Raw genomic sequence first — 24,635 nt, forward strand, 5'->3', positions numbered from 1 at the left:
TCTCCAACACAACTGCTTCTTTTCAGTGGGTCGCATCGCTGCAGTGAAAACAGAGGTAGAAGTAAGGAGAGTAAGTGGAGAGATTAGTAAAGAGGAGGAGATAAAAGGAGAGCAGAAGGATGCAAGAAAGTGGGGCGTGAGAAGAAGAAGAAGCGCGATTAAAATTGCATTAGAAAGCGAAAAAAATGTAGAGCATTCCAACATCATCATGTAATGGATAGAAATAGACTATCCTGTCTGGATAATTGAAAGTCTTTTTAGAGTCTCCGGAAAAAAGGAAATTGCATTCATCAACTACGACTAATGAGACTTTTTTTTTTTTCTCCCAGTCTATACAACTGCACATGAATGCAACATTACATCATCTCAATCAATCTACTGTTTGGACTGAAGTCTCTGATGGGTTGAAATTGTTAATATATAAATATGAAGAAAAATATTATTGCAGGGAAAAATAAATTCTATGACATTAACACAAAAATACTAACAATAGTATATATATATATATAATCTAATAATATACCTAGTATATACATGATGATGTCATCAGGGTTATCTCAGGTTGGGCTTTTAATGGAATGACTGCGTTACAAGTGGAGGGTTTAGAGTTTAAAAGATGTGGTTAGGGTCTAATGAAAGATTCCAGTTATATTATGGAAAGGGATCTGGTGTTTTGGGAGTGTGAGATCAGATTTTGCTTCACCACAATTAGAAAAAAATAATAATAAATTAACAAGGATGACAGATATTGGGCTGGGTAGCTGCAACTGGGAATATAAGTCCTATCTAAATATAACAACGTGGTTGTGAAACAGCATGGCTCAGGAATCGACCCCTTGATGAATACATGACATGGGCATAAGTATCGGTATGGGTCTTCAACAAAAACCCATTTCTTGGCTGGCTTTGTGCACGTTGAAACAGGTGAGGGCACAATTTGAGATGATTGTATGCTGCAGCATTGGGATTTCTTTCAACTGAAGGAGTACTTATGATCATATGGTGAAAAAGCTCAAAGACAAGTGTCTAAAAAACACACAAAGTAAATTACTCAAGACACTTGTTTATAGGGTTTAAAGAGGAGCTTCATGTGTGACCTCTACTGGTGACTAGGAGGAACTGCAGCTCTATTGAAGAACCCAGTGTACCTATAGCAATAGACGTTATCCGATATCTGAATATGTCATTTCTTTTTTGTTTGTTTGGAAAGCACGGTTTTCCAGTAATCTTCATTAGTAGTGGTTTAAAATGGCATTCTGGGGTGTTTCGATTTCAAAACCAGAGATAAACGCTGGAAAGTGAATTTAATGTTTGTGTTTTGAACGCACAGCACCGACAGCATAAATGTATACCTTAAGGTGGATGTGCTCGTTCACGGAGATCATGCATCACAGGAGCCGAGGTTTCTTTGACATTTATTCAGTCACGCCGTCCAACCACAAAAAGTTATATTTGTACATTCGTCACCATTATGAACAGTGTAAAACCTTCTGGACATGCACGTCCTCGTGTGTGTGTGTACACAGTATATTATATTTGATTAGTGCTCTATTTACAATTCAACTAAACATCATATATATATATTACATGCAGTAATACCGGTGCGAACCCAATAAAAAAAAAAAAAGGTGCTTTTTTTTATACCCACAATGCATCACTAAGAAGATGTAATCCACCATTGACCAGCAATGTTCCAAATTCAAAACTCTGCTCGAGAAGACTTACTTTGACTTTTTCTTTAAATACACACACTTCAAAGGCCACGACGCTGCAGCTGACTCAGTTCAAGTCCAACTATGGCGCACGTGTTCTCTCCCGGGTCAAAAGGTCCTGAAGGAATCCACTGTAGGAGATGACTTTAACGACACCACTTACCAATGCTATTTTGGAAACCCACAAATATTTAAAAATGAATTTTACATAAAACCTTTTTCCAACATGTACTATATTACTTTGCAACCTTTTCTGTGTGCGCAAAATAACTTATTAATGCTGCATCAAACCAAAATAGAAAAAAAAGGGGTTTCAAAAATATTTGAATTAGAAGAAAAAAAGAACCGAAAACCGCAGTGTTCAATTCAAGACTAATAACAAAACACACGGTGAGCGTTAAGGTTTTGGATGTGACATACCTTTTTCCACCTGAGATTATTAGATTTCTTTTGTAAAACAAAAGCAGGAGACGAATGCGACCAAATGGCACTTAGAAAGGCTTAAAGCACTGATTAATGCTCACATGACGGTAACACAGTGGGACTGAGAAAGACATCCTGTACATACAATAAATAAGTGTCTTATGTCTCAGGACGGGTGTCATTAGTTAAGGAAAAATAAATAAACCCAAATTGTATTTTTTCAGTATCATACTTTGCTGAATATAACAACATTAGTTTCACACAGAAACAGATAAAATCCTAATTTAATAACAAGCAAGAATTTTGTGCCTGAATGTATTGCTGAATTCAGACTTCGAGGACAGCGTATTTTGAGAGTATCAAGGTTGATATCCAGCCCTTTGACTCATATTTTAAAAAGAGAAACCAGAACATGTTTTGTTTGGGTGTTATAACGCAGGCGGCCAAGTTGCATAGGGCCACCACAAAAAAGGAGATGCTAAAATGCTTTAGTGTCCAGTTCAAAAAGGCAACATTGTCATTGCAAAAAAAAAAATCCCCGGCTGATCTCAGTCTTGTAGTGGGAGCAGTTAAGACACTGTCATAAACAGAGCAGCAGCACTCAGATCAGTGAATGTTGAGGACAGATTAAAAAACATGCACATCCATCACCTGACTAGAATTTGTATGGACGGTTTGCTTTCGGGTCTTCTAATTCTTGTTCCTTTTTCAAAGAAAGCTTTGATATTATAGGCTACTTAAAAAAACATGAATCTGCTTTGAACAGATGCAACACATGTCTAAAGTTTCCTTTAAATAAATGTCTGTAAAGTCACCATCTATAGGAAGTAATAACCTACTGTGAGGCGACACAAGGCGTTTGATGGCCCACTGATGACGGACCCTTGCATTTCTAGTATTATTAATTCCTGGGGAAAATCACAAGCGGTGCAGTTAGTGGCGCATTTTCCATCCCTCCATAAAGACACCTGCAACTGCTGCTTACTGCCACAGGTTGCAGCTAAAGAGAGTTGAATTGAGGTATTTGAGATTGTAACTTTAAGGATTCTATAACCATTGAACATGTTCTTGTACACACCAACTGACTTGTGTGGAAAGGGGTTTTCTAACATCGCGGATTTTCCAGATCACACCTCACAGCATAGGTGAGCCAGAACAACATGTCGCTCTTGGTCAGGAACAGATTCTTCACACTGACCGAGATCCTTCCTCCATACTGGGACACGCAAAATGGGGAATTGTTTGTCAGACGTCATGTGAGTCAATCTATTAAATAACTTGGTAACAATTGTTCCTACTTTCTCTGCAAAAGGTCATACAAAAAGCATGTTATGATATTAAAACAAAACCATAACTGGTACTGTTAGAAAAAGACAGCAAAAACAATGTGCAAGTCTGCATGGAAGCCTCCACTCGTGTCTACAGAGTGGAGGGAAAAAAGGCAAGTCTGTTCCATTTCCTGATAGGTATTTTTTTTTCTTCTTCTTCCTTCTTTTGTTTTAGTCAATGTGTGACAACGTTTGAAAGTTGTCAGATGGAGCATGTCTTGTACAGTGCAACGGTTCAGCATCCAGATGTTCTTTGTATCGAGATCCTCACTCTCTCAAGCTAATGTTCGATGTGACGAGGATTCAGTGTAGAGGCATTCGCCCTTAGACGACCTTCTACTGAATGTCAGACACATGAAACAATCATCATTATGCATTATAATTATGCGTCTGTACATCTATACATCTGCTCTTTAATTGTACCGGTGGAACGTCTTGTAACTGGTACCGAGCAAGAAGTGGCTTAGTATCTTCACACAGCTGTGTGACTTGTGCCGGTCTGAGAGCGTTATTTCTGTGTGCCCAAGGCAAGGAGGGTGATCTTCTTCCATTTAGCAAACAAGCATCAGCTGTCCCCTACATGTATGGCTTTTCTTGAAGTACATCAGATTGATTTTTTTGTTTGAGTAAACATTCAGAATTTTTTTTTATACTGTGCTGTGAAGCTCAACGGGTCCTCGTCTTCCTCCCTGCTCTGCTTTCTTAATGTACCAAATGTGCGTTTTATTTGTTCTGCGTCGTTACTTCTGAATAATAAATAAAAGGAATATTGTCACTAGAATCAAATTAATGTCCACCGGTTGCTACTTCTGCAGGAAGTTTCTATGATGGAGATGTTTCATCAGGGAACCAGAGATCAACCAATGACCGCGTTGCAGTTTTAGCTCAGTTTACAGTGTCACAGACCGAATGCCAGAGTTAACTCTGTCTATCCCGGAACTATATCAGATCTCTTAACTATCAGCCCGTCTCAGTGGCTACCCCACAGGTAAAAAGTGTGTGTGCGCATGTGTGTGCGTCTGTCAGCACCAGGGTTCGCGCTGGGCTCGACCTCGGGCCAGACTGTCTGCCCTCTGCCAGGCGCTATTCATCAGGGCGAGGGCCTCACTGCAACGCTTCTGCACAGGCGCATCCAACACTTCTCTGTGGGGAAGATTGACCTGTGTATGGTGAGGACATAAATGAGGGTTAAACTCGAGGCACAGCCATCGGCAGTAACATTTTTAACATTTTTCCGATCGCAAATATTGCAATATTACTCATTTTTCTGTCCATCTTCCCACCTGGTAAACAGCCCTCCATGTCTCGTCTAGCGCCTCCAGCAGCCGATCTCTCTCTTCACAGCCGCTGAAGTACAAAACCCACGGAGGAAGGAACTGGGTCCGATCTGCTGCAAACTCCTACAGAGTGGGAAAGTTGGACAGCTTTTATTAAGAGGTGCTAAAAACCAGGACTACATACTGGTAAACTGGTGTGTAGTTCAATGTTTACGTCTTTAGATTCACAGAGTAAAACTGCAGTTGAAAACTAAAGATGTCACCTGAAGATGTAACTAATAGATGAAGTCTGTTCAGTACTCAACTACCATTCTCGTGGTCTCAATCAAGATTGTTCATGAATAAATGATACCTCACAATTTACTTGTTAGAACTAAAAACCGATGCGGTGGAAGATACTTCATGATAAATTGTAACTAGAGTTTAACTAAACCCAAGACCCAGCAGGTCTCAGAGGTTTGAGGAGACGCCCGACCCTGTTAGCTGAGTGCTTTTCAGACCCGAGTAAGTTAGTGTACCGTGATGTATGGCATTGTCTTGAGTGCTTATGAAGGCGGGACCCTTAGTTCGACAGGACATATTATATTTAAATTAGCATAGCATGGAAAAGCTAGTACTTTCTTGCGTTAAAAAAAAAAAAAAAGAATCCTTAATTTCATTAATTTAGCTTCTTAATCTGCAACATCAGCAACAAATATTGGCCGCGTTTCCCATCTTCGATCGTTCTTAAGGACTTAAGAAGGCTCTTAAGAACGGTTCGGCTAAGAAGGAGCGCTAAGATAGGGGTGTTTCCCAGACGTGTTCTTAACTGCCTTCTGCTGTTAAGAGTGGGTCAGGCTGATCCTCTATTTCTTTCTTAGTGAAAGATATTCTTAAGCTAAGAACGACTCTAGGAAACACGTCCTTCTTTCACAGCGATCTTAGGAGCGCTTCTAAGAAGCTCTTAGCGCTTAAGAGCTTCTTAACGAATCAGGGAAACGCAGCCATTATTTTTTTTTTATGTCACCGCTAGCCAAAAGCACGTTCCCGAGTACGGAGGAGAACTTAACATAGCTTAATTTTAGAGCTAACACATTAAAACCGTGTCACGTATACTTATGTACACATGAAGTCATTTGTTAAAGTCTAATATAAATCCATACATTGTACTAAACAAACGGCCACTCACAATGATGCAGTACTCCTTGTCGGCCTCCAGGCTGACAGAAGTGACATCGCAGATATCGGCGCTGCCGAGCGAACGGAAGAAGCTGGTCTGACAGTCCTGATGGCAAGTCAGCAGCTTCCTGTCAGTCATCACCAGACAACATGGGATACATGGAGTGGGGGCCACACCCTGGGGGATGACCTGCAGGCATAGCGGCTGTAATTTAATTATACTTTCATTGTGAACACCAACAGCTGGAGTAGCAAAGTCCTGGTTAACGTATTTTTAGAGTGGAAAACAGCCTGTATGTAGAGAAGGGTTGATGTAATGTCATTATGGATTGATATTAAACTCATTGGTGTCCTAATGAACAGACTGTGTGACACCTATTAGAGTCCGTCTGTCTTTTAATCATCTACTAAAAGTTTGAGATTCATGCAACATTAGAAATGTAAACGCATGATGTATGCGCTGTACAACTAGTTACCCCTTTGGAGACAGACTGACAGAGCAGCAGCATCCAGTCAGCCATGTCCTGCTCATTGTTGGCGCTGAGCTCCAATGCCGGTCGCTCCGTCAAGACAACGTGAAAGGCGTGGGGACGCTCGGTGCTGTTCGAGCGACGGCATCCTCCACAGTGCTCTCCTCTGTTGGGCACAAGCGGCGTGAAAAAACAAATCAGTGTCTACCATTTTCTCAACATGTTTGCTGCTTTTGAACATACAAAGGCCTTTGAGACATTTAAATCGGCTCTATCCTAATGAAAGAAAGAAAGAAAAAATACACTTTTAATGAGCCTTCTGAAGGGAAAAAAGCATCGGAGTAAATAAGAAAATGGAAGACATATACTTGGCTCACTGCTCACTCGGTCGTGACTTACAGGGACACTTGAATAGAGGAGAGGCGTGGCGATGATATCAGTAACACTGATACCCTGCGCGGACGAGTCAAAATGTCTGACACGAAAAAGGGGCGCTCTTTCAGCCAGTTGGCGCTTACCCCATAGTGACCGACAGAAGAGGCGTCACATCAGTTCTTTCGGCATACAGGTACAGGATCCCCTTGCTGCAAGAAAAGAGAACTATTCATATATTCACGTGATCAGACGTTTGTATTGCAAAAATATCATCGGTTTTCATATTATATTCAGTGTAGGGCTACACAATATGGCAACACATTATTGGGACATTGCACTGTTTTTAATATATATTATATTGTTATATTATACCTTTAATAGTTAAATGCATCAACCTGGTGCACAATAAAATGAAGAGGATAATTCTATGGAGAACCTTGTGTTCTGGTAGAAGATGTAATCATGGACACATTGGCTGAGTAAATCGTGACTACACAACAAAGACACACCACACAGGGATAGAAAGTCCTGGACCAGAGCTGCTGTAAAGCTCCTCGTTCCCAATACAATAGGAAACAGACAAGCCTGCACTAGCGTTACTTTGCTCTAGATATAAAACAGAGCTCAAGTCTGTCTGGCAATAGCAGACAGTCAGAGGAACTATAACTCCTAATAGGTCAGCCTTTTTCACTTAAAATACCGGGGATTATGGTAATGTGAGCTACATTTTTGGCACTCGACACCGACTAGCTTGTTAGCCGTCAGTCCGCGAGGCAATAAATAATTATTCCAACAGTGACATGAGTATGGAATCCAGTCGATCTCAAGCTGACCAAAATACCGGTGTGAGACACCTGCCCGTACCTGAGCACAAGGTAGCAGCTTTTCCACAGCTCTTTGCCCAGGTAGGTGCTTCTCGCCCGGTACTGCAGAGCCCCCTCTTTGGTACTGGAAGGCCGTCCAGAGATTGGTGGGCCACCCAGGGGTGACAAAGTCATGTCCATAGGATCCTCCCAGTGGACTAGTGAATACAGTTGGATAGACACTTCACATACCTGGAGAAACAGGACCAGTATTAGTTTGCCACTGCTTTGAAAGCCAGCCAAAAACAGGACAGTTATCTTATGATAGGGGACAGAAATATTAATTCTAAGTGTAAATGCTATTTTCATCCTTTCATATACATATATAATATTAAAAAAAAGAAAAAAAAGGTATTTATCACAGTGGCATCGTGTTTGATATTTTGTTCTCAATATTGCATGGTGATGGCATTAAAAGAAGGTTACCCATTGAATGCATCTAGAAACTTGTATCCTGTGCGTTTGTGAGTGTTATAGTTTGACACACACTTGATATGTGATTTGTGATGACTTGTGTCACAGATTTTTGTTAAAGGTTTCTTTTCTTTCACTTGAGTGACCCGTAGAGTCAAAGGCTGGAAAACCAAGGAAAAGGAAAACTTCACTGAGATTTTGGAAGTTTGTCCTATGATTAACGGTTAATTAGTAACATTTTGAATCATTCTCTCTGTAAAGACCAGAACTGATAATATAAATGTGACGTTTAACGCATCTGTACCTCACAGTGGGACTCTTGGGAGACAAACTTGGTGAGAGCTAGTTTTTCCATGGTAGCATCTGTCAGCACAGCGGGGTAAGGAGGCTCTCGACAACCCTTCACCATGGCTGACTTGAGAACAGACAAGAACCACCTGCAAGTGAAGAAGAATGAATCGGTCTATTATACTATAGACACATGAAGAGGGACGGGATAGCTTGCAAAAAACTGTTCATAGAGTCAAGATAACCAAAAAACACGAAGCAGAGACACAGAGGTACACTCACAGAGTCAGAGAGACATCAGCTGTGTCCAACAGGAATTTTCTACGTCTGTTGGTGCAAACCACCGTCACCGTCTGTTGGTCGAGGCCCACCTAAATGAAAAATAGCATTGCAACTGATCCATCAGACACCAAACTGACGTTGTGCTCAACTAACCAGCTGTCACATGCTGTTGGAGTCTACGTGGTTCAAAAATGTCCTGCAGTTAACTCGACATGGATCACTTTTCGGACCATGCAGAGCTCACTGGCCAGAGCACTGGCTGTCGGCCAAACGGCTCCTTTATTATATACATCTTTTATTGTAATATAATTAGTTTAATTAACAAGTAGCAAGTCGGTATGGACTGTACCTCTGAGAATTACAAACCTTCACTTCAAAAAACAAGCTTGCATGATGATGAAGAAAATGTGCTAAGCTGTCTGTATCAAGTATTATAGTTCGGATAAAGAAAGTAGCACTTCAATAACACTGATAGCACTATGTAGTTTGACTTTCTTTGTACTTGTACTTTCTTGATTTTTCTTGTTGTTCTGAGTTGTATTCATGGTTGAATGCACTTATTGTAATTCGCTTTGGATAAAAGCATCAGCTAAATTAAATGTAACGGGTCAATGTAATGTATTGTAATCAAGTCCTAATAAGAATCATAGTCAGTGTTTCCAGCTGGCTACTTTTCCCCTCCTGACTGGCTACTACATATCCTTGTGGAAAGCCCTGAACATGTGGACTGCAAATTCAACCACGACGGCAAAGTTGGGGCCAATGAAGCACTGCACAACAAAAACATACAACTCTGCCTAGTCTTACATGTTTTGTAAAGTCAACAAACTTCACTCCCTTGCTTTGAGTATTCAGACCAAACGCAGCGCTTTTTTTTACTCAGGTGACGCAAGTAAGCCTCCCGCAAGTTGAAATGTGTTGCGAAAGCCTATCAGAGGTGAGGTTCTCCCAAAGTCAGTGAAAATCAGAAATGGAAGACACCTGGAGCTCTACGGCTCAACGTCAGTACTGTACGGAGACGGAACAAAATTGGAGATGGCTTGGAGAAAGATTATGTAAATCATGTTGTACAATGCAGCAATAGTGTTTTTTCGGGCATGATTGATAGAGATAAAGTATGCGCAAAGATATGTGGCATCTTCCTTTCTGGAAGGAGTGTTCCCATTGGCTGTCATGGGGCGAATATTCCCAGGTTACAAAATACTCCGATAGACACCCCAATAGCCGGAATTGCGTGAGAAGCAAAATTGGTTTGTTGTTTAGTCTCAACACACCTTAGATTGACCGTAAGAAGACAACATGAGAGATCATGGAAGCATTCGTGTGTAAAATAACAGCAGCCCAAGCCATGGACACGTTCTGCTGTGGAGGAAACTTACTGAAAGATAGTCCAGCTCATTATAGGAAACAGCCTCTTCGACAGTGTATGGCTTCTCTGCTGCACCTGTGGAGGAAAACAAAAGTACAACCACGCCCATGTTAAAGCACTTTCTGCCTAAGGATAACGTCATTTAAATGCAATGTCAAAAAAACTCTCATAGCATCGGGAGTACGGACGGACACCATCACTTTACGAAGTCATGGTCAAAATTGAATTCCCCAAATGTCAGAAAATTGAAATGTCTGTTTCCCATACAATTTCAGCAAACATCACCGTATGATTCAATAAGGCACAACAATAATTATGTTAGCTTATCACACACACAGCCAATTTCTTTAAAATATAGTTATTACAACTTTAACTAACCTTGTGCCTCTTGTAAAAAGAAAAAAAATCAAGTTTCTTTTAAATTAGAATCTGCACGAGTAATAAAAGCCAATAAATGCTGTTTTTTAAAGCACTTACCCTTCCTCAGCAGGTAGATGTAACAGTCAGTCAGCAGCAGGTAAAGGGGCTGCAGGTCCCCCTCCATATGGCCTGTGCTCATTCTCACCATCTGTAAATAAATAATCAAGACAAATTCTGTCAAACGTCTGCATCCTCCACATTCATCTGTGTCAAACTGTTGTGTTCACGAGTGATGGCTTCTGGCAACTGGATAGCAACACTGTAGTACAGCTGTACAAACTCGGCATTTATCACAAAACAGTGCACTGGATACTGGTAAGCTAATTAATTTAATATTAAATCTGTTTTTTTGTTTGTGTGTGTCCGTGTGAATTTTTAACAAGCTTATACCAGACATGTACATTGCTACAGCCTGAGCAAAAGCAGTTAAAAGGAAACTGGCAAACTGAGCCTTGCAACACTTCCACTGAGCAACAGTCTCCAAACCACTTCTTCAATGTCAAGCGTTAAACAATACCAAAACTAGCTTAAAGACGTGCACTAGATGAACCACTGAAAACCGGCCTGGTAGAAGACCATGACTTTGCTGTGTTGCTTTATTTCTTTAAAATGCTACTATTTCATTTATATATTCACATTTTCTCCAGAGGACAAAGAAAGCAGCACTTTAGTATCACTTACTCAATGTAAATAATTATTCAATGTAAATAATACAAATTTAAAAAAAGTCTCTGTCTTCACCTTGAAGAGTTGCTCCTCGTTCTCTCTGAATACATGAATCATGAGAAGAAGCAAGTGATTGTTGTCCACACTGAAATATAAATAATAAAGAACATTAAACATACTTTGAACAACATTACAACAGGGAACAATGTGTGTCTTCTTGTTTTTAGAAACTCCTTACGTAAACTCTGCAGGATGAGAATCCTCTGCTTCCTCAGCAAATGCATTATTGCCAGTGTCCTCTCCTTCTTCTGAGTCTTCCTCCCCGGTCTTCATCTCGGGCTCCTGTCCTGCCGACGCTTTTGCATCTCCTTCATCTTCAAGGCCACCTGAAAGAGTTTGCGATTGGCTATGCTCTGCAGAGTCATAGTGGCCACCACCAGTGGGAGTAGAGTCTGAACTGTTGGGGGTAAAGCAGCATAAGTCTGAAGGCACAGGAGGGGCCTGCAGGAAGAGAGACGCCTCTCCTGAGGCGGGGTCCGGGGGCTCACCCCTGGAATCCTCTCGAAAGGGCTGCTGTGTCGGGGGCTCGGGACCGCGGTCACAGCCTGCGCTGCTTTTCTCTTCCCTCTCTCCTCGTCGCTCCCAGGTGTCTTCAACGTCCAGAGGCCTGTTTAGCCGGTCCATGACGTCACGGAGTGGCTGGCCCACGGTGTCCATGGAGGTGTCTGTCATCTCCGGGAGACGTAGGAGGCCTTCTACTCCGTCCTCGTCTCCTTCCTCCACGACCTCGGAACCCACCCGGCTTCTCCTCAGCTCCGCCTCGGCATCCAGCTGAACTAAAGTGCCGTTTAGTGAATCCACATCCTCCGACGACATTTCCATGTGCTCCGAGGAGACAGAGTTTTGGAGGCTGCTCGTGGAATCTGTGGAGCCCCTCCCCCTCCGTTTCTTGGCTGGTTTCCGTCGTCTGGCCATCCTAAAGGACCAGAGTGGGTTAGCTGTGGCTCCTCCGCTCGAATATAACACAGAATGTGAGCAGACGGGTCTGAAACTCAACCGGTTGCTACTGTACCTGATGACCTCCAGCTCGTTGCCAGTGCTCTCCGTGTCGTATCCAGCGGTTACGGCGTTGAGGCAGCTGGCCAAGTGAACTGGGGTGACGTTGGTGGAGGTGTTTGTGTCTGAGTCCTCGTTGAAGGGGTTGTGTCTGTACGTCGGGCTGTGCGGCACAAGCTGAGCTGCTGCCTTAATCTTGAGAGTGCCAGTAGAAAGGACCACCGTGTCGCTGATGACCGTCTGGGGATCAGAGCCACTGGATCGTGGGCAGCTGGCCTGGTCAGTCAGGTCACCCTCTAACATGAAAAGTGACACCAAGAGCTGAAGTAGCAGTCACCCACAGTTAGTAAATCTACATAACTACAAAGAACTTTTGCTGCCACTGTCTCGTAGGTAAATTGAGTGAATTACTTTAAACTCAAAGAGTTTTCACCACAGAAAGTAATTCAGAGTCAAGTTGTTTCTATCCACATTGAGAATTTTTTCACGTTTTGGTCACCAATAGAAAGTTGATCAACGAGACAGTTTCACAAAAGCTCTGTGTGTTTCTTCATCAGCATGGAACACCAACAAATGTTAGAGGCTGCGGCGTCCTTTGCAGTTCTTTGGCAGGGTCAGAAACACAAAACGCAATGCGTAACATCAAGTAGCGCACGGACAGCAGCTTTCATAGCGGCACAGGCCTGGGTCAAGCACTACCTCTGCAGTTCGAGGTGGGTCACACTATAGAGCAATTTTATTCATGCTGCTTCCATTAACTACTTTTCTTAAGACCTCATTAACAGGTCATCCAAACTACAGAACACTGACAGGCTCACTGCAAGCCGATGCTGTAATAATTTCAATAGAATTTGTGTTCTATGTACTTAAGCAACTGTTCTTGATTTGCTACCTCACACTGCAGTGGAGCTGAACCGAGGCCAGTGTCACACAGGATGAGGACAACACACCAGACAAAATAGACAAACATGGTGTAATGGAGACAGACTGGACGAGGTGAGTACGAGGCAGTACACCAGGTGGTTATCTTGTTGCGGTAAATACATTTTAAAAAAGGCAGCATGAGCATTCAGATCATTCCCAAGATTAACAACGCGTGCAGAGCATGACAGATAACGGCTCCGTGTAGACACCCAGCACTGAAGTCCCAGTGAACCGAAGAGCTGCTCTTCCTCCCAAGCTTACCTGTCAACTTATTAACTAGGATGACGCCTCGTGACTTTTTTTTTCTTCCGTAATTCAACTCTTAAAATGATAATTTTGAAAAGCTTGAATGAAAATGAATGTGGGCCCTCACATTAAAATGCTACTTAAGAAGGCCTTTAGTTCATTCATACCTCATGTTTAATGGAGGTTAACGTAAAAGTTTGTGAATTAAGCTATCACAGTCCTGTTTAATGTAAATCAAATCCAGTTGTACACTGATCAAAGTCAAATGCCTTTATATCATAAGTCAACTTTTTATCCAAACACACGTCACCTTTGACTGCATGTATTCCCCAAAGTTAGAAGCACTTTCACCCAAGCCCCTTTGATCATGTCCGAAGCTCGGCAGTCTTCTGCACCAGCTAGCTGTACATTACATATTGAGATGTCTAATTACTGACTGGCATACACTGCATGCAATACACACAGACTGAAGGATGGCCATGCCAGAAAGGAGGGAGGGAGGGATAAAACGGCAGGAAGGGGACGGGTTGACCAATGTCCCACCTTCCCAGTCTGCACTTGGCAATGACTGCAACACGGGGAAGATGTCACCGAAATCATAATCTAAAAAAAAAAAAGAAGAGGAAGGATGACATTGAATATTAGAAAGAGAGAGATGGAGTGGAGAGAGGAGATTACAATGGAAGATAAAAATAACATGACATATGGAATATGAAACGGCAGAATCGATGCGGCCCAATAGACAAAGTGGGAACTAAAACTAAAACAGGGAAACTGACTCAGTACTTTGTGGAGAGTGACGGAGGAAAGCATTCAGCGAGCGTTGCAAATCACCCCAATGAGAAAGAACATTCTGGAACATCTGAGCAGCTGGACGCCAAGTGATCCATTTGAGGAAATGAACTTTGGTATCCGTGAGTCACAAGTGTCTGCGAGGATCAATCTAACTTCTGCTTCAACATGCCATCAGCGTGACATCACTATCTGTGTTAAGAGTTACATCATGATTCGCACTATAGTGTCGAGATTAGGGGCACTCGGAGACACAGCGGCACGTAAAACTGACACTAGTTTTATGATGAGGCTAATTCAAAGGAGATCAGTTCTGGCTGGTCAATAGTGATTCAGAATTAAAAGCATGTATGGGTCAAAAGAATGTTTTAATCAGTTAATCTAACTGTGTGTGTCTCCTCTAAAAGTAGACAACCATTGGTGATCAAGTGATGCAAAATGGCCAAGAAAAAGCTTTTCCGAGCAGATACTGTGGATCGGTGTTGAGAAATACATTATTGGATCACTATCCGCAAAAATAAAATGAATTAGGATTTGTTAATCTCAGACTTTGACCGCCATTAAACACTGAAGAACTTTGATTGGCATCAGAGCCGACAAAGAGATAAATCAAGACACACCCAACTGCTGACCTTCACTGGAGGGGGCGATGGCGCTGTCGTCCCACTCCAGGTTGGTGGAGGTGAGGGAGGTGAAGGAGTTCAGAGACAAGCTGTCGGAGCTGGGCAGCCTTTCCTCAAAGTCCAGCAGGTTCTGGGGTTTGTAGTAATCCGGCATGTAGGGGGCCACGTCCAGATAGGGCACGTCCTGTACCAGACAGACCCACATGGAAAGAAAACGTTACACATGTGCTGCTCACATTTTGGAGCTGCATTTCTATCGATTTTGTCATGAAATGCATGCTAACCAGCTCCAGGTCAAAGCGAATGAACTCCAGGCCGGATACCAGCGTGAGGAAGAGTGCGAGGTGGTCATCACTGCAGACCAGTGCATTCCTAACAGAGAAGAGCTTCAGGTGAGCGACGGACATTCACTCCCCACAAAATTATATCCACTTCTCTCACAACCACAGCAAGCAACTTCTACTTGTTAGATACCAACAATTTGTAAATTCAGATTTTCTTTTAGGTAATCAAGAACAGGCAACCTGGATCACTTACTTGAAATAGTACTTTTGCAGTAACGCTTGGTTCTCCTGGAAGAGGCGCAGATAGCTCTCCAAAGAGCTCTCACTCAATGCCAAGTACAGCCATGCTCGGCCTGCACAGAAAATAGAAGAGTTATGTTTTATAAATGTAATTCATTGAATCATGATTGATTATAAATACTGTGCATGCAAGTTTGTTTGACTGAGTGAGAGAGACATCTCACTTCGACCAAGGTGGGTTGCTATGTGCTGAAGCTCATCTATCTGACGGACAGCCTCTCTCCTAGTGAAGTGAAGGACCAGAACCCAGTAGCCCGAGGAGATGTCCTGCAGGCTGTAATGTAAAAAAATAGCAAGTAGTGTCACCGGCGTGAGACAGAAAAGGGAGTAGAGTGATGACACAAGAGCTACATTTTCACAGAAATGGAACAGTAAAGTACTCCCCGCCTGGATCAAGTACTTGTAGCGTCCGTTTAAAACGGGGGTCCGCATGCGGCTCTTTAGCGCCGCCCTAGTGGCTCCCTGGAGCTTTTTCAAAAATGTATGAAAATGGAAAAAGATGGGGGGAAAAATATATTTTCTGTTTTAATATGGTGTCTGTAGGAGGACAAACATTCTTAACGTTTTCCAATGCTGTAAAAATGTGTAGAAAAATATAAAATTTCAACACTTCTGTCAACGAAGATTTGCGTCACAGCCTGCGACACACGTTTCTTTCAGCTTGGCACAGTGCCAGGCAGGTGGCTGTTGCAAACAGACCGGCGGATGTGTGATGGGCCATCAATCCCAAAGGGAAAAAGAGAAAGTTAGCTGACAGTTCTTCGACCGAATCATTGCTGCTAGTGGGAGTCAATGGGTTTTGCTATGGATTTTACATACAGGAGACAGGTTTTTACACAAAGGAAAGTTTCAAGGCGTACAAAAGTCTGCGGACTTATGCCGAATTCACACCAAAAGCGTAACGCTTGTTTCCCTGATTTTACTCGCTCGAGACGTTATGTGGTTAACTCTTTTTCCGCTTTTTCGCAACCGGTTGCGGCGGAAAGCCGAAGATTGTTTCCGTGACAAATTAAACAAGTAAGAGTACCATTTGGTTTACTAGCAGTGTCTCTTACCCATACAGCAGAGCATGGTCGAGGTGTTCACAGAGGCGCTGAAGGACCCGGTCGTGATTTCGAATGGCTGGAGTTTCATCTTCGCAGGCGGCAAAGTAACTCTGCAACTACAGAGAGACATGGTTCCAGTTACAACTAAATTGCAGTTATTTCTCAAAAACATATGTTTGGAAAAGTTACTACAAAAAGGAAATACCTTTATTAATTGGCTTTATTAGGACAGTTGCAATTTACTACGTGTCAGGGTCAACATGCATGGCACACTGTTACCTGAACTAGGTTCTTATCAGTGACTGTTTGCATGTTGAATTGTTCTCTGAGGAAGTTGGTGAAAGATCTGTCAAAAACATGCAACACTGGCCATCATTAAATAAAGAAATGACTTGAATGCAAACAAGCCACACTGTTAAGTACTTTGTTTTGGCTGTGATGAACGTCTAACCTGATTATCAAGTCATCTTATTATTTTTGACTCTGTGCTCCCGCACACGGGATTTCAAATGGACCAGGAACTACAGTGAAAGCCGATGCCTTTAAGGGTGCTGAATGGTGTTTACATCAATATGGAGTGAACGCTAAAGGAATTGGGGCAATTTTTCGACATGATTTAAGGTTTTAGGACAGTGCAGCAGGACAATGATCCTATAGTGCAACATTCACTCAAAGCAATAAAGGAATTCAGTTAAGACCAACTAAGTATGTGTTTCACTGTTGGGATTTACTGCTAGGATTTCACTGCTGTAGCTCAGACTGAAGGCAAGTAACACACAAAACAAGCAGTGAGACGGATGCAGCACAAGGTCTGACAAGAACACCACCAGAGAAGATGCTGAGAGCCTGTCAATGACATGCAACCCAAATGTGTATTTGGTCCCCTCAAATTGGGGCTACAATTCCAACATTGTTCATCTGGTGTGGATGTAATTAATGATCAAAAAGGTGCCACTTTCGCCCTCGTAGTCGTTTGCAATGTGGTGGCGCACAGAGCAAAAGCAAACTAAACACTGTGCTAAACTTATTTGATTTGAATAATTTACCTAAACATCTACATTTCGACTGACATTCAAAGCACACAATGTTAGATGCAGGCGGCTCTGCTGAGAGCTAAGTGACTCGTGCTGATGATGAGTGGTGTTTCATTATCATCCATCATCATCATTCTGCAAAGTGCTACAAACTCTTACGCATCGGAGTAGCTTTGAAGATTGTGACCCAAAGAAAAAAGGAATTTGTATCCTCTGACATGACTAAGCAATGTTTGTTTGAGGTCAACAGTACTCTTTCTTGGAAGCTTGAGGCATACCCTAAGCACACTTGTGGTGCTTATGCAGTCTTTACAATAGAATAGACAGGTATAGGTAATAGGAGTAACATGTATTAAAAAAGCATGAATTAAAGAAGAAGGATGCAGTGTTGGGCTAGATTTATTGCATTAAAGACTGGTGGGCTATTAAAGACCATTCAACGATTCTAATGGACACAGTTTTTGGAAAGTGAATGTACAAGCAAGCAGAAAGTCCAGGAAGAAGATGCTGGCTGTGAAGTTAGGAGATACAGTAGTTTCACAATCGCATCAGGCACAAATGGACTAAAAGGAAAATCTAAAACCTCCCATAACTAATGGAAATGAGGGGCAAAGATCTGCTGTGCAGCAAAGTATGCGTGTCCAGATTTAGTTGCAGGTGGGTTTACGACACATACTGCAGTGCTACCGACACAGGGGGCTTTGATGCACCACTCTACACCGTAGACAACAAAAAGAGAAACTGATGCCATACAACATAAAAGTGAATTCAAAGATGGTAAAGAAACAGTCCCTGTGCTATTTGATTACATCAGTAAGCGAAAGGCCCTCTCCCGTGACAGGCAGCTGGTCATGTCCCACAGACTTGAAAGTTGCCCCTCTTTGGCAGACAAAAGATGACCCGTCCGTAAGCAGGAATCCACGTGAAAATACTCTGTTTGGTGACAACGTTTTAAGAGTGCCGACCAAAACGGACAGCGCTTACCTTCTTGACAGACAGGGAGATGTTTTCCAGTATGCGGTCCTTTACTTTCAGTTGATCCATCACTGGTCCGCTGGCAGATCGCTAGCAGCCGGTCAGCTGACTCCCGAGACGGCGCTCTTGTTTTGCTAAAGCTAACACCCGTCTAAGCTAGCTAGCCAGCTAGCGGACATTATCTCGCGAGCGGGCTGTCAAACCACCGACGCGGCGTCGAGTGTCAGTTGTTCGGGTCCAACTCGACGGCACCCCCAGTCCACAAGCACCACGGTAAAGCGGGACGAGTGGCGCGAGAGGTCAACCGCTGTCAGGCGGATTCGGTTATCCGGTTAGCTTTAGCCACGGGACTTTTTCTTAGCACTAGACCTGAAGGTCCGGGTGGCTAGCAAGTTATGGATACAGCCAGGGATAACTTTTAGTAGCATTTGTGGTTACCATACTCTTAGTTTCACCAATGTGGTTGGCTATTGTAAACTACTTTACGTTACCTTTTGTCGCACGTTTGCCTGTATAAGTTTACTAATAACACCAAAGTCCCGGATGCCTGGGTTACTTTTTGCGCTGCTCCTACTGACCTAACGCCGTTTGAATGAGAAGTCTGTCGGTGTATTACGTCACCACGAGCCCTCAAAACGCCTTATTAGCACGTGGGAGGACTACAGCGACCGATCTGAACATTTTGACTATTTAAAGTTGAACTGGCTCCCCTTTATTTATTTTACATTTAAAAAAAGTATATACTGTAGATCAATATAACTAACTCCTCAATTTGGAATGCGTGAACTCGATATTGTGTTACTTATTTATGACAAAACGTGTTTTCAATTAGCAAATCACGTGAAAGAGGCTAAAGCGCCTGTTAAGTGTTGTTCTTTTTCATTGACACTGCAATGGCCGTATTTTCGTTTGCACTATAACTGATTTCAAAGTATTGTGTGAAATCCCAAAGTATAATGCAGTCACATCACAGAAATGACAGGATTTTCTACTGGGTGGAATGTCAATATTTTATTGTCAAGATGACTCCAACTTTTTTGGAAACACTTTATCAAAAACAAATTATCAGTTGGCATATTCAGTGCATGTAGTTACCCCCGATGAACTTTCCTGATCCAGAACATGTGGATGCAATTTCTAATATGGATTGATCTCCGGTTCCATGGCATGTGCTCTACTTAGAAGATAATTCATCAAATGTAAAGTGACTTCTTACAAACGTTGACTAACTGCGGGACACTTATAATGAGCCTTTGAATAATTTCAGAGTACAAAAAAAAACAAAAAACCCAACCACTGCATTATGTTCACACCTTTTGGCCTCCAGCCCCTGATTAGTTGAGAAACCTAAAATCCCAAACAGAAACTGTATTTTTAGTTTTAACGGGAGGACTGCAGTCCAAGTCCTTGCATGAAGAGATCCAAGCCATTAAGACATTCAATTTCAACTCTTCACGCCACCAAGTTTAATTCTCTAATGTTGTTATCCCTTGCCCCGCCGTCTCTCTGCATTAGTCTGACTTCTCCTTCTCTTTCATGTGGAGGAAGACAATGCTGAAGATGAAGAGTCCTGCCATCATGGAGAAGACGCTGGCGTAGTAGGGGAAGGCCGAGGGGATGAAGCGCTCATACTGAGTGTGCTGCAGGGGACGCACGGATACCTGTGATGAAGAAACAAAATACCAACGGTTAGGCGGTCATACATCCGAGCATGGTTGTTAAATACATTATAAATGTAAGAATAACCTATTCCAGGCCACAGTACTCAGAACGTACACTTTCCCTACTGGTACTCCATGGGAGACCTCATTTGATATTAAGGACGATATTGTTTTTTTTTTGCTTGTTTTTTTACATCTAATCCCATAAACTATTTAGTATCCCCTTTGCATGTAGATCTCCAAATTGCAACCACACCAGTATTTTGGATTTGGATATGCCCAAGTTCACTTGCCTGAGTGGAAGAGTAGAGATGTGTGTATCCAAGTCTGTTGTAGTCCACCTTGAACTGGAAGACTCCGTACACATCAGGCAGTGTGAACTGGACGCTGTATCTATCTCCTAGACGACAGACAATGTCGCGTTAGCAGTGGTTGCAGTTTGCGATTGCGAAAACGCACACAGCTCAAAACATAGGCATGAATCTCAAGGGTGCAACATATTTGGACTATAAAATGTGAATAAACGTGTGTGTGTTCCATAACCAAAGACGTACCTTTCCTCTTGAGATATGTTCTGACAAAGGGGTCGATCCTCACAAACTCAAGCTGAATATCGTCTCCGTTGAAGGGAACCCAGCTGCCCTCGGACAACATCTCAATGACGATGCTGTACTCCTGCGTGGGAAGGTTTTTACAATGATTGAAATATGCACAACAAAAAAAAGAAAAGTACATAGCTCTTCATTCAGGCAGAGACAAAACATCTTCAGGGGGCGGATTGGCCACACAAATCTCTGAAATTCTACACTTACCACAAGGTCAGTGATTGTGTACGCCGCAGGGGGATGAACCTCTCCAACGGGATGATGGGTGACGGCTCCCACTCTGAGGACTCCAGCCTCCTTGAACACCCAGCGGGACAGCGCCACGGCCAACTCCATGTTCCCCGTCTGCTCGTACCTGACAAAAGGCCACAACAAGAAGAGGAATTGATAAATAGATTATCGTTTTGCCAGCCAGAAGATGACCATATCTTTACACAGCACACATTTGGGGCAGGATTTAGGTCTTAAATGTAACACCTGAATACTCCTTTAAAGACCTTGCAAGACTACTTTTCTTCAACAAACGGGCTGGATGAGCTAATAAAACAACAGAAAGATATCCACAACTGGAGACATTTCTCACCAGAGAAAATGTAGTTCATGACACACGGAGCTTCAGGATAAAAATTGGAAAACGTCGCACCTTAGCTGAAAATCCAATCAGTGGTCATAGTAAATGTAGTCGATTGAATAAATAAAAACTTTTTGGCACATGCTAAGCTTCCTGCCTGCATACTCCTGATACCATTCAAAAACAGTACTTTCCAAATCTGTTTTAAGCTGCAACGTGTACATAAAAATAAATATATATAGGCTGCACTGAGGAATAATATTGCCTGAACTTACTACATACTACACTTACCATCAACATTGATTTGACGTTCACATAAACAAGTGGTGAATTCACCCTTCAGGGGGTTTTAAGACACTGAACTGTCGGCATCTTAAGACTTTAAGGACTTGTAAATGCCCACATCAAACATGGTTGAGTAGTAAATGATCATCTGTTCAAATGGCGGAAAAACTAAATACCTGAAAGAGTCCCCGATGACGGTTTTTATTTTTGTACTAGAAGTTGTAATTACATAGACGAGAGGTAGGGAAAAGCAACAAAAAGAAACAAGGAGCAACGTGACGAACAGAAAAAACTACCTCTGGGAGCCGGGCGTGGCCTTCTGCACAGCGGAGTTGAAGAAGGCATCGCTGAAGAAGTCTATGGAGCCGCTGAACACCACTCTGGCATTGTTTCTGGCCTGAAGGCCGGCGATCATGAGGGTGTTCTTGCCAACCGCGTGGGGGTACTGGAGAGGCAATACAAATATAATATTAGTCTGAAACAAGTCTCCTCAGTCGTCCTGGATGTTCATAAAATGATGGAAACACACATCAGTATTTCTATTCGGGCCTCTTTTAGCTAATTACTGCCTTTATGATCTAAAAAAGAAAACTGGCATAATTGTTGTTTTTAGTGATCTTACCTGTGAGATGGGTCTGTCGGGGAAAAATGAGTAAGAAGTAGACGAGCCGGTGAGGATGTCCAAGACGAGAGGGTTCTCTGGGTCTGCCACCATGCTGCAACGGAGGATGGCATGTTAGTCAGACTTTATATGGCTTCCTTTACTAAACAGAGGCAACATGTAATGCCAACGTCTCTTTCTCCAAAACCTCTGCTACATCCGAATACAGTAAGGATTCTGTGTAATGTTTAGTCACGGAGGTGCTGCTCAAAGTAAATAAGTAGTCGTTCACTTCATTGAATTAAGTAATAATTTAAAAAACACTAATTGTTCAGCAATATCCCTTTAATACTCGGTTGTCAACATTTAAAATGTGTCGAGTTGTGCTTACCCAACTCCCTTGAATAAAACAGGTCTGTTGGTGGGTTTGCCGACAATAGTTGGAGCTTTCATCAGGATCTCCGGGTCGGCAACAATCAGTGTGTGCTGGAGATGGAAAGGATCACTTGTAAGCATCAAAATCGACAGACTGAAAACAGAACGTCCTGAACTGAATGGAATTCTGCTTACCTCTCCGGCGTCAGACACGTCGTAGTTGTGATGGTCAATGACAGCAGTCTTTTCCTCATCGAACTCAATGCCGCACTCGCTGCCCAGCTCCCTCAGAGGGTCGCCTGTGTGGTAATAGAAGAGCGTTAATGTTGGCATTTTTATATAATAGTACAGAAAAGCTGTTGGTCAACTCACCAATATCTGAATTGGCAGCAACTAGGACATTGCCTCCGCCATCAATAAAGGATGTAATAGTCTCCACATTTATATTTCCTCCAAAGTCTGCAAATGAACAAAAGGGGGACATATTTTAACAACTGTTATATATTTTAACAAGGCAAATTCATGTCTGCTATTCATTTTGAATGTTTTTGCATGTGTGTATTAAAAGTGTCAACTTTACCCTCAACTGATGGTGCGAAGATGACTAAATGGTCATACAGGAATTGGCCATATTTGATCAGAGACAGAGAGGGATCATCAGCAGTCTTGAATGTGATGTCAAAGCCACGATCTGAAAAGCAAAGAGACGTCACCATTGAAACACGTGTTTGGGCATTGTGCAATAACTCGATCACAGCAGTGTGTTGCATTTCCAAAAGAAAATAACTCCATTACAAGAAGCGCTGTTATGTTGAGAGTAAAACTGGCAACTGATACCACCACCTTTTTATGCCTTCTGATATTAGATAAACCCTTTTTTAATTGGCTCGCAAATCTTTAAAAAAAAAAAAAGGGGAAAGTTTGCCCCAAAAACTGAAATATATATAACTCGTTGTGAGCAATTTCATGTAGAAATTACTTTCTTCCAACCACAGTTGCTTCAAAGAACTGCTCGCTACAAGGTCTGCAAATTATCTTGAGTAACAGGGTCATGATTTCTGGAAAGAGACATTGCTGTTGAGTTGTTCTTTTTACCGATTTGAAAGCCAAGTACCATTATGTTAAAGAGGCAGACATTTGGACGATCTCCAAAACTACACAAACCACACCAAAACAATCCAGATTGTCAAATAGCAAAACAGATGAGAGGGAATTTGGAGGAGGGTGTGTGTGTGTGTGTGGGGGGGGGGCCTTAAAGGAATATAGCTGTGGATAAAATGTCTTGCCCATTTCCAATGAATCATCTGTATATAGGAAGCTATTGATGTGTTATTCAAGGTAACATGTTAAGCATCCTGTTAACTTTATTTATATTCTAATGAAGGTGATACAATGTGGCATCGGGCATAATTGAATATAAATAGGTATTTCATGGTCTCAAAGTATTAATTATTTAGGGTACTTGAGTGTACCATTTAGTGTACTTTAAAGGCAGAAACAAAAACTGACCCATTTTCTATGAAATGCAGTGTCACCATCGATTAACATGAAAAATACATGTAAAATAATGAATGGAGGCCAGTGCCTTGAATGATCAGGACGCAGCGTACACAATACAGCTAAGCTAACGTTAGCATGCCGGTTAAGCTGCATGAAGCTCAAGTACAAAAAGCTCTGACTTCACTTTACCTGCACGAGACCCGTTATCAATACGAGAGGAGTCTATATCCCTATAGAGGAGAGTATTAGAGGCGTAATCGTGTTATTTGCTGACCTGCCAGACTGCGGAAGAAGATTGAATGGGTGTCTCTGATGTTGAGGTTGTCCAGGAGAACCAACGTTTTGCCGTCAGCCGCAGCGCAATGCAACATGGACGCTAGCGAGAGGAACAAGAGGACATTGCTGTCCAAGAGTCTGGACCTCCTTTGTGTCATCGTCCCGTTCCGTTTCTTGGACAATAAAGGAGAGCTGGAGTGGCTCGTCTGCACGACTGCTGTCAACGACGCCATTTTGCTGCAGAAAGTCGACGTCAGCTTTAGGAGTCTAGTTAACTTTGACCCCCTGAGATCCAGCCAATCACCGAGAAGAACGCGTCCTTCTGGACTCCAGTCCGCCAATGGGGGCACAGCTTTATTATAAGGCCGACAAACACGGAAGAAGTGAAGTCTCAAGACATGTCAAACAAGTTATGGTGTGTTATTTTTGGAAACTG

At 42.4% G+C, this 24,635-nt stretch overlaps 2 protein-coding genes across 3 annotated transcripts; both read right to left on the minus strand.

The window, feature by feature from the left end:
• Positions 1-1,430: 1,430 nt before the first annotated feature.
• plekhm2 (pleckstrin homology domain containing, family M (with RUN domain) member 2) lies at positions 1,431-18,916 on the minus strand. Of its 2 annotated transcripts, XM_068597904.1 has the most exons (20): positions 18,335-18,916; positions 16,326-16,432; positions 15,435-15,544; positions 15,224-15,323; positions 14,971-15,058; positions 14,696-14,870; positions 13,815-13,874; positions 12,118-12,397; positions 11,284-12,021; positions 11,121-11,190; positions 10,437-10,527; positions 9,970-10,034; positions 8,591-8,679; positions 8,325-8,457; positions 7,608-7,798; positions 6,887-6,952; positions 6,375-6,534; positions 5,909-6,088; positions 4,747-4,863; positions 1,431-4,623 (listed from the first exon to the last, which is right to left on the minus strand). In XM_068597904.1, exons 1-20 carry the CDS (start codon positions 18,392-18,394, stop codon positions 4,486-4,488), a joined length of 3,018 nt encoding a protein of 1,005 aa, XP_068454005.1. In that variant the 5' UTR covers positions 18,395-18,916; the 3' UTR covers positions 1,431-4,485. The 2 variants fall into 2 exon arrangements, with proteins under 2 accessions (XP_068454005.1, XP_068454006.1); XM_068597905.1 differs by lacking the exon at positions 13,815-13,874.
• Positions 18,917-19,315: 399 nt separating this feature from the next.
• Positions 19,316-24,445, minus strand: ddost (dolichyl-diphosphooligosaccharide--protein glycosyltransferase subunit (non-catalytic)). Its single transcript, XM_068598532.1, has 11 exons — positions 24,198-24,445; positions 23,004-23,114; positions 22,796-22,882; positions 22,619-22,722; positions 22,440-22,534; positions 22,070-22,163; positions 21,744-21,892; positions 20,799-20,946; positions 20,541-20,661; positions 20,280-20,386; positions 19,316-19,986 (listed from the first exon to the last, which is right to left on the minus strand). Exons 1-11 carry the CDS (start codon positions 24,430-24,432, stop codon positions 19,837-19,839), a joined length of 1,401 nt encoding a protein of 466 aa, XP_068454633.1. The 5' UTR covers positions 24,433-24,445; the 3' UTR covers positions 19,316-19,836.
• Positions 24,446-24,635: the final 190 nt, after the last annotated feature.

The sequence above is a fragment of the Clinocottus analis genome, unplaced genomic scaffold (genome assembly GCF_023055335.1).
Source record: "Clinocottus analis isolate CAN_PGR_092001 unplaced genomic scaffold, fCliAna1.0.p SCAF_4, whole genome shotgun sequence".
Classification (NCBI taxonomy): Eukaryota; Metazoa; Chordata; class Actinopteri; order Perciformes; family Cottidae; genus Clinocottus; species Clinocottus analis.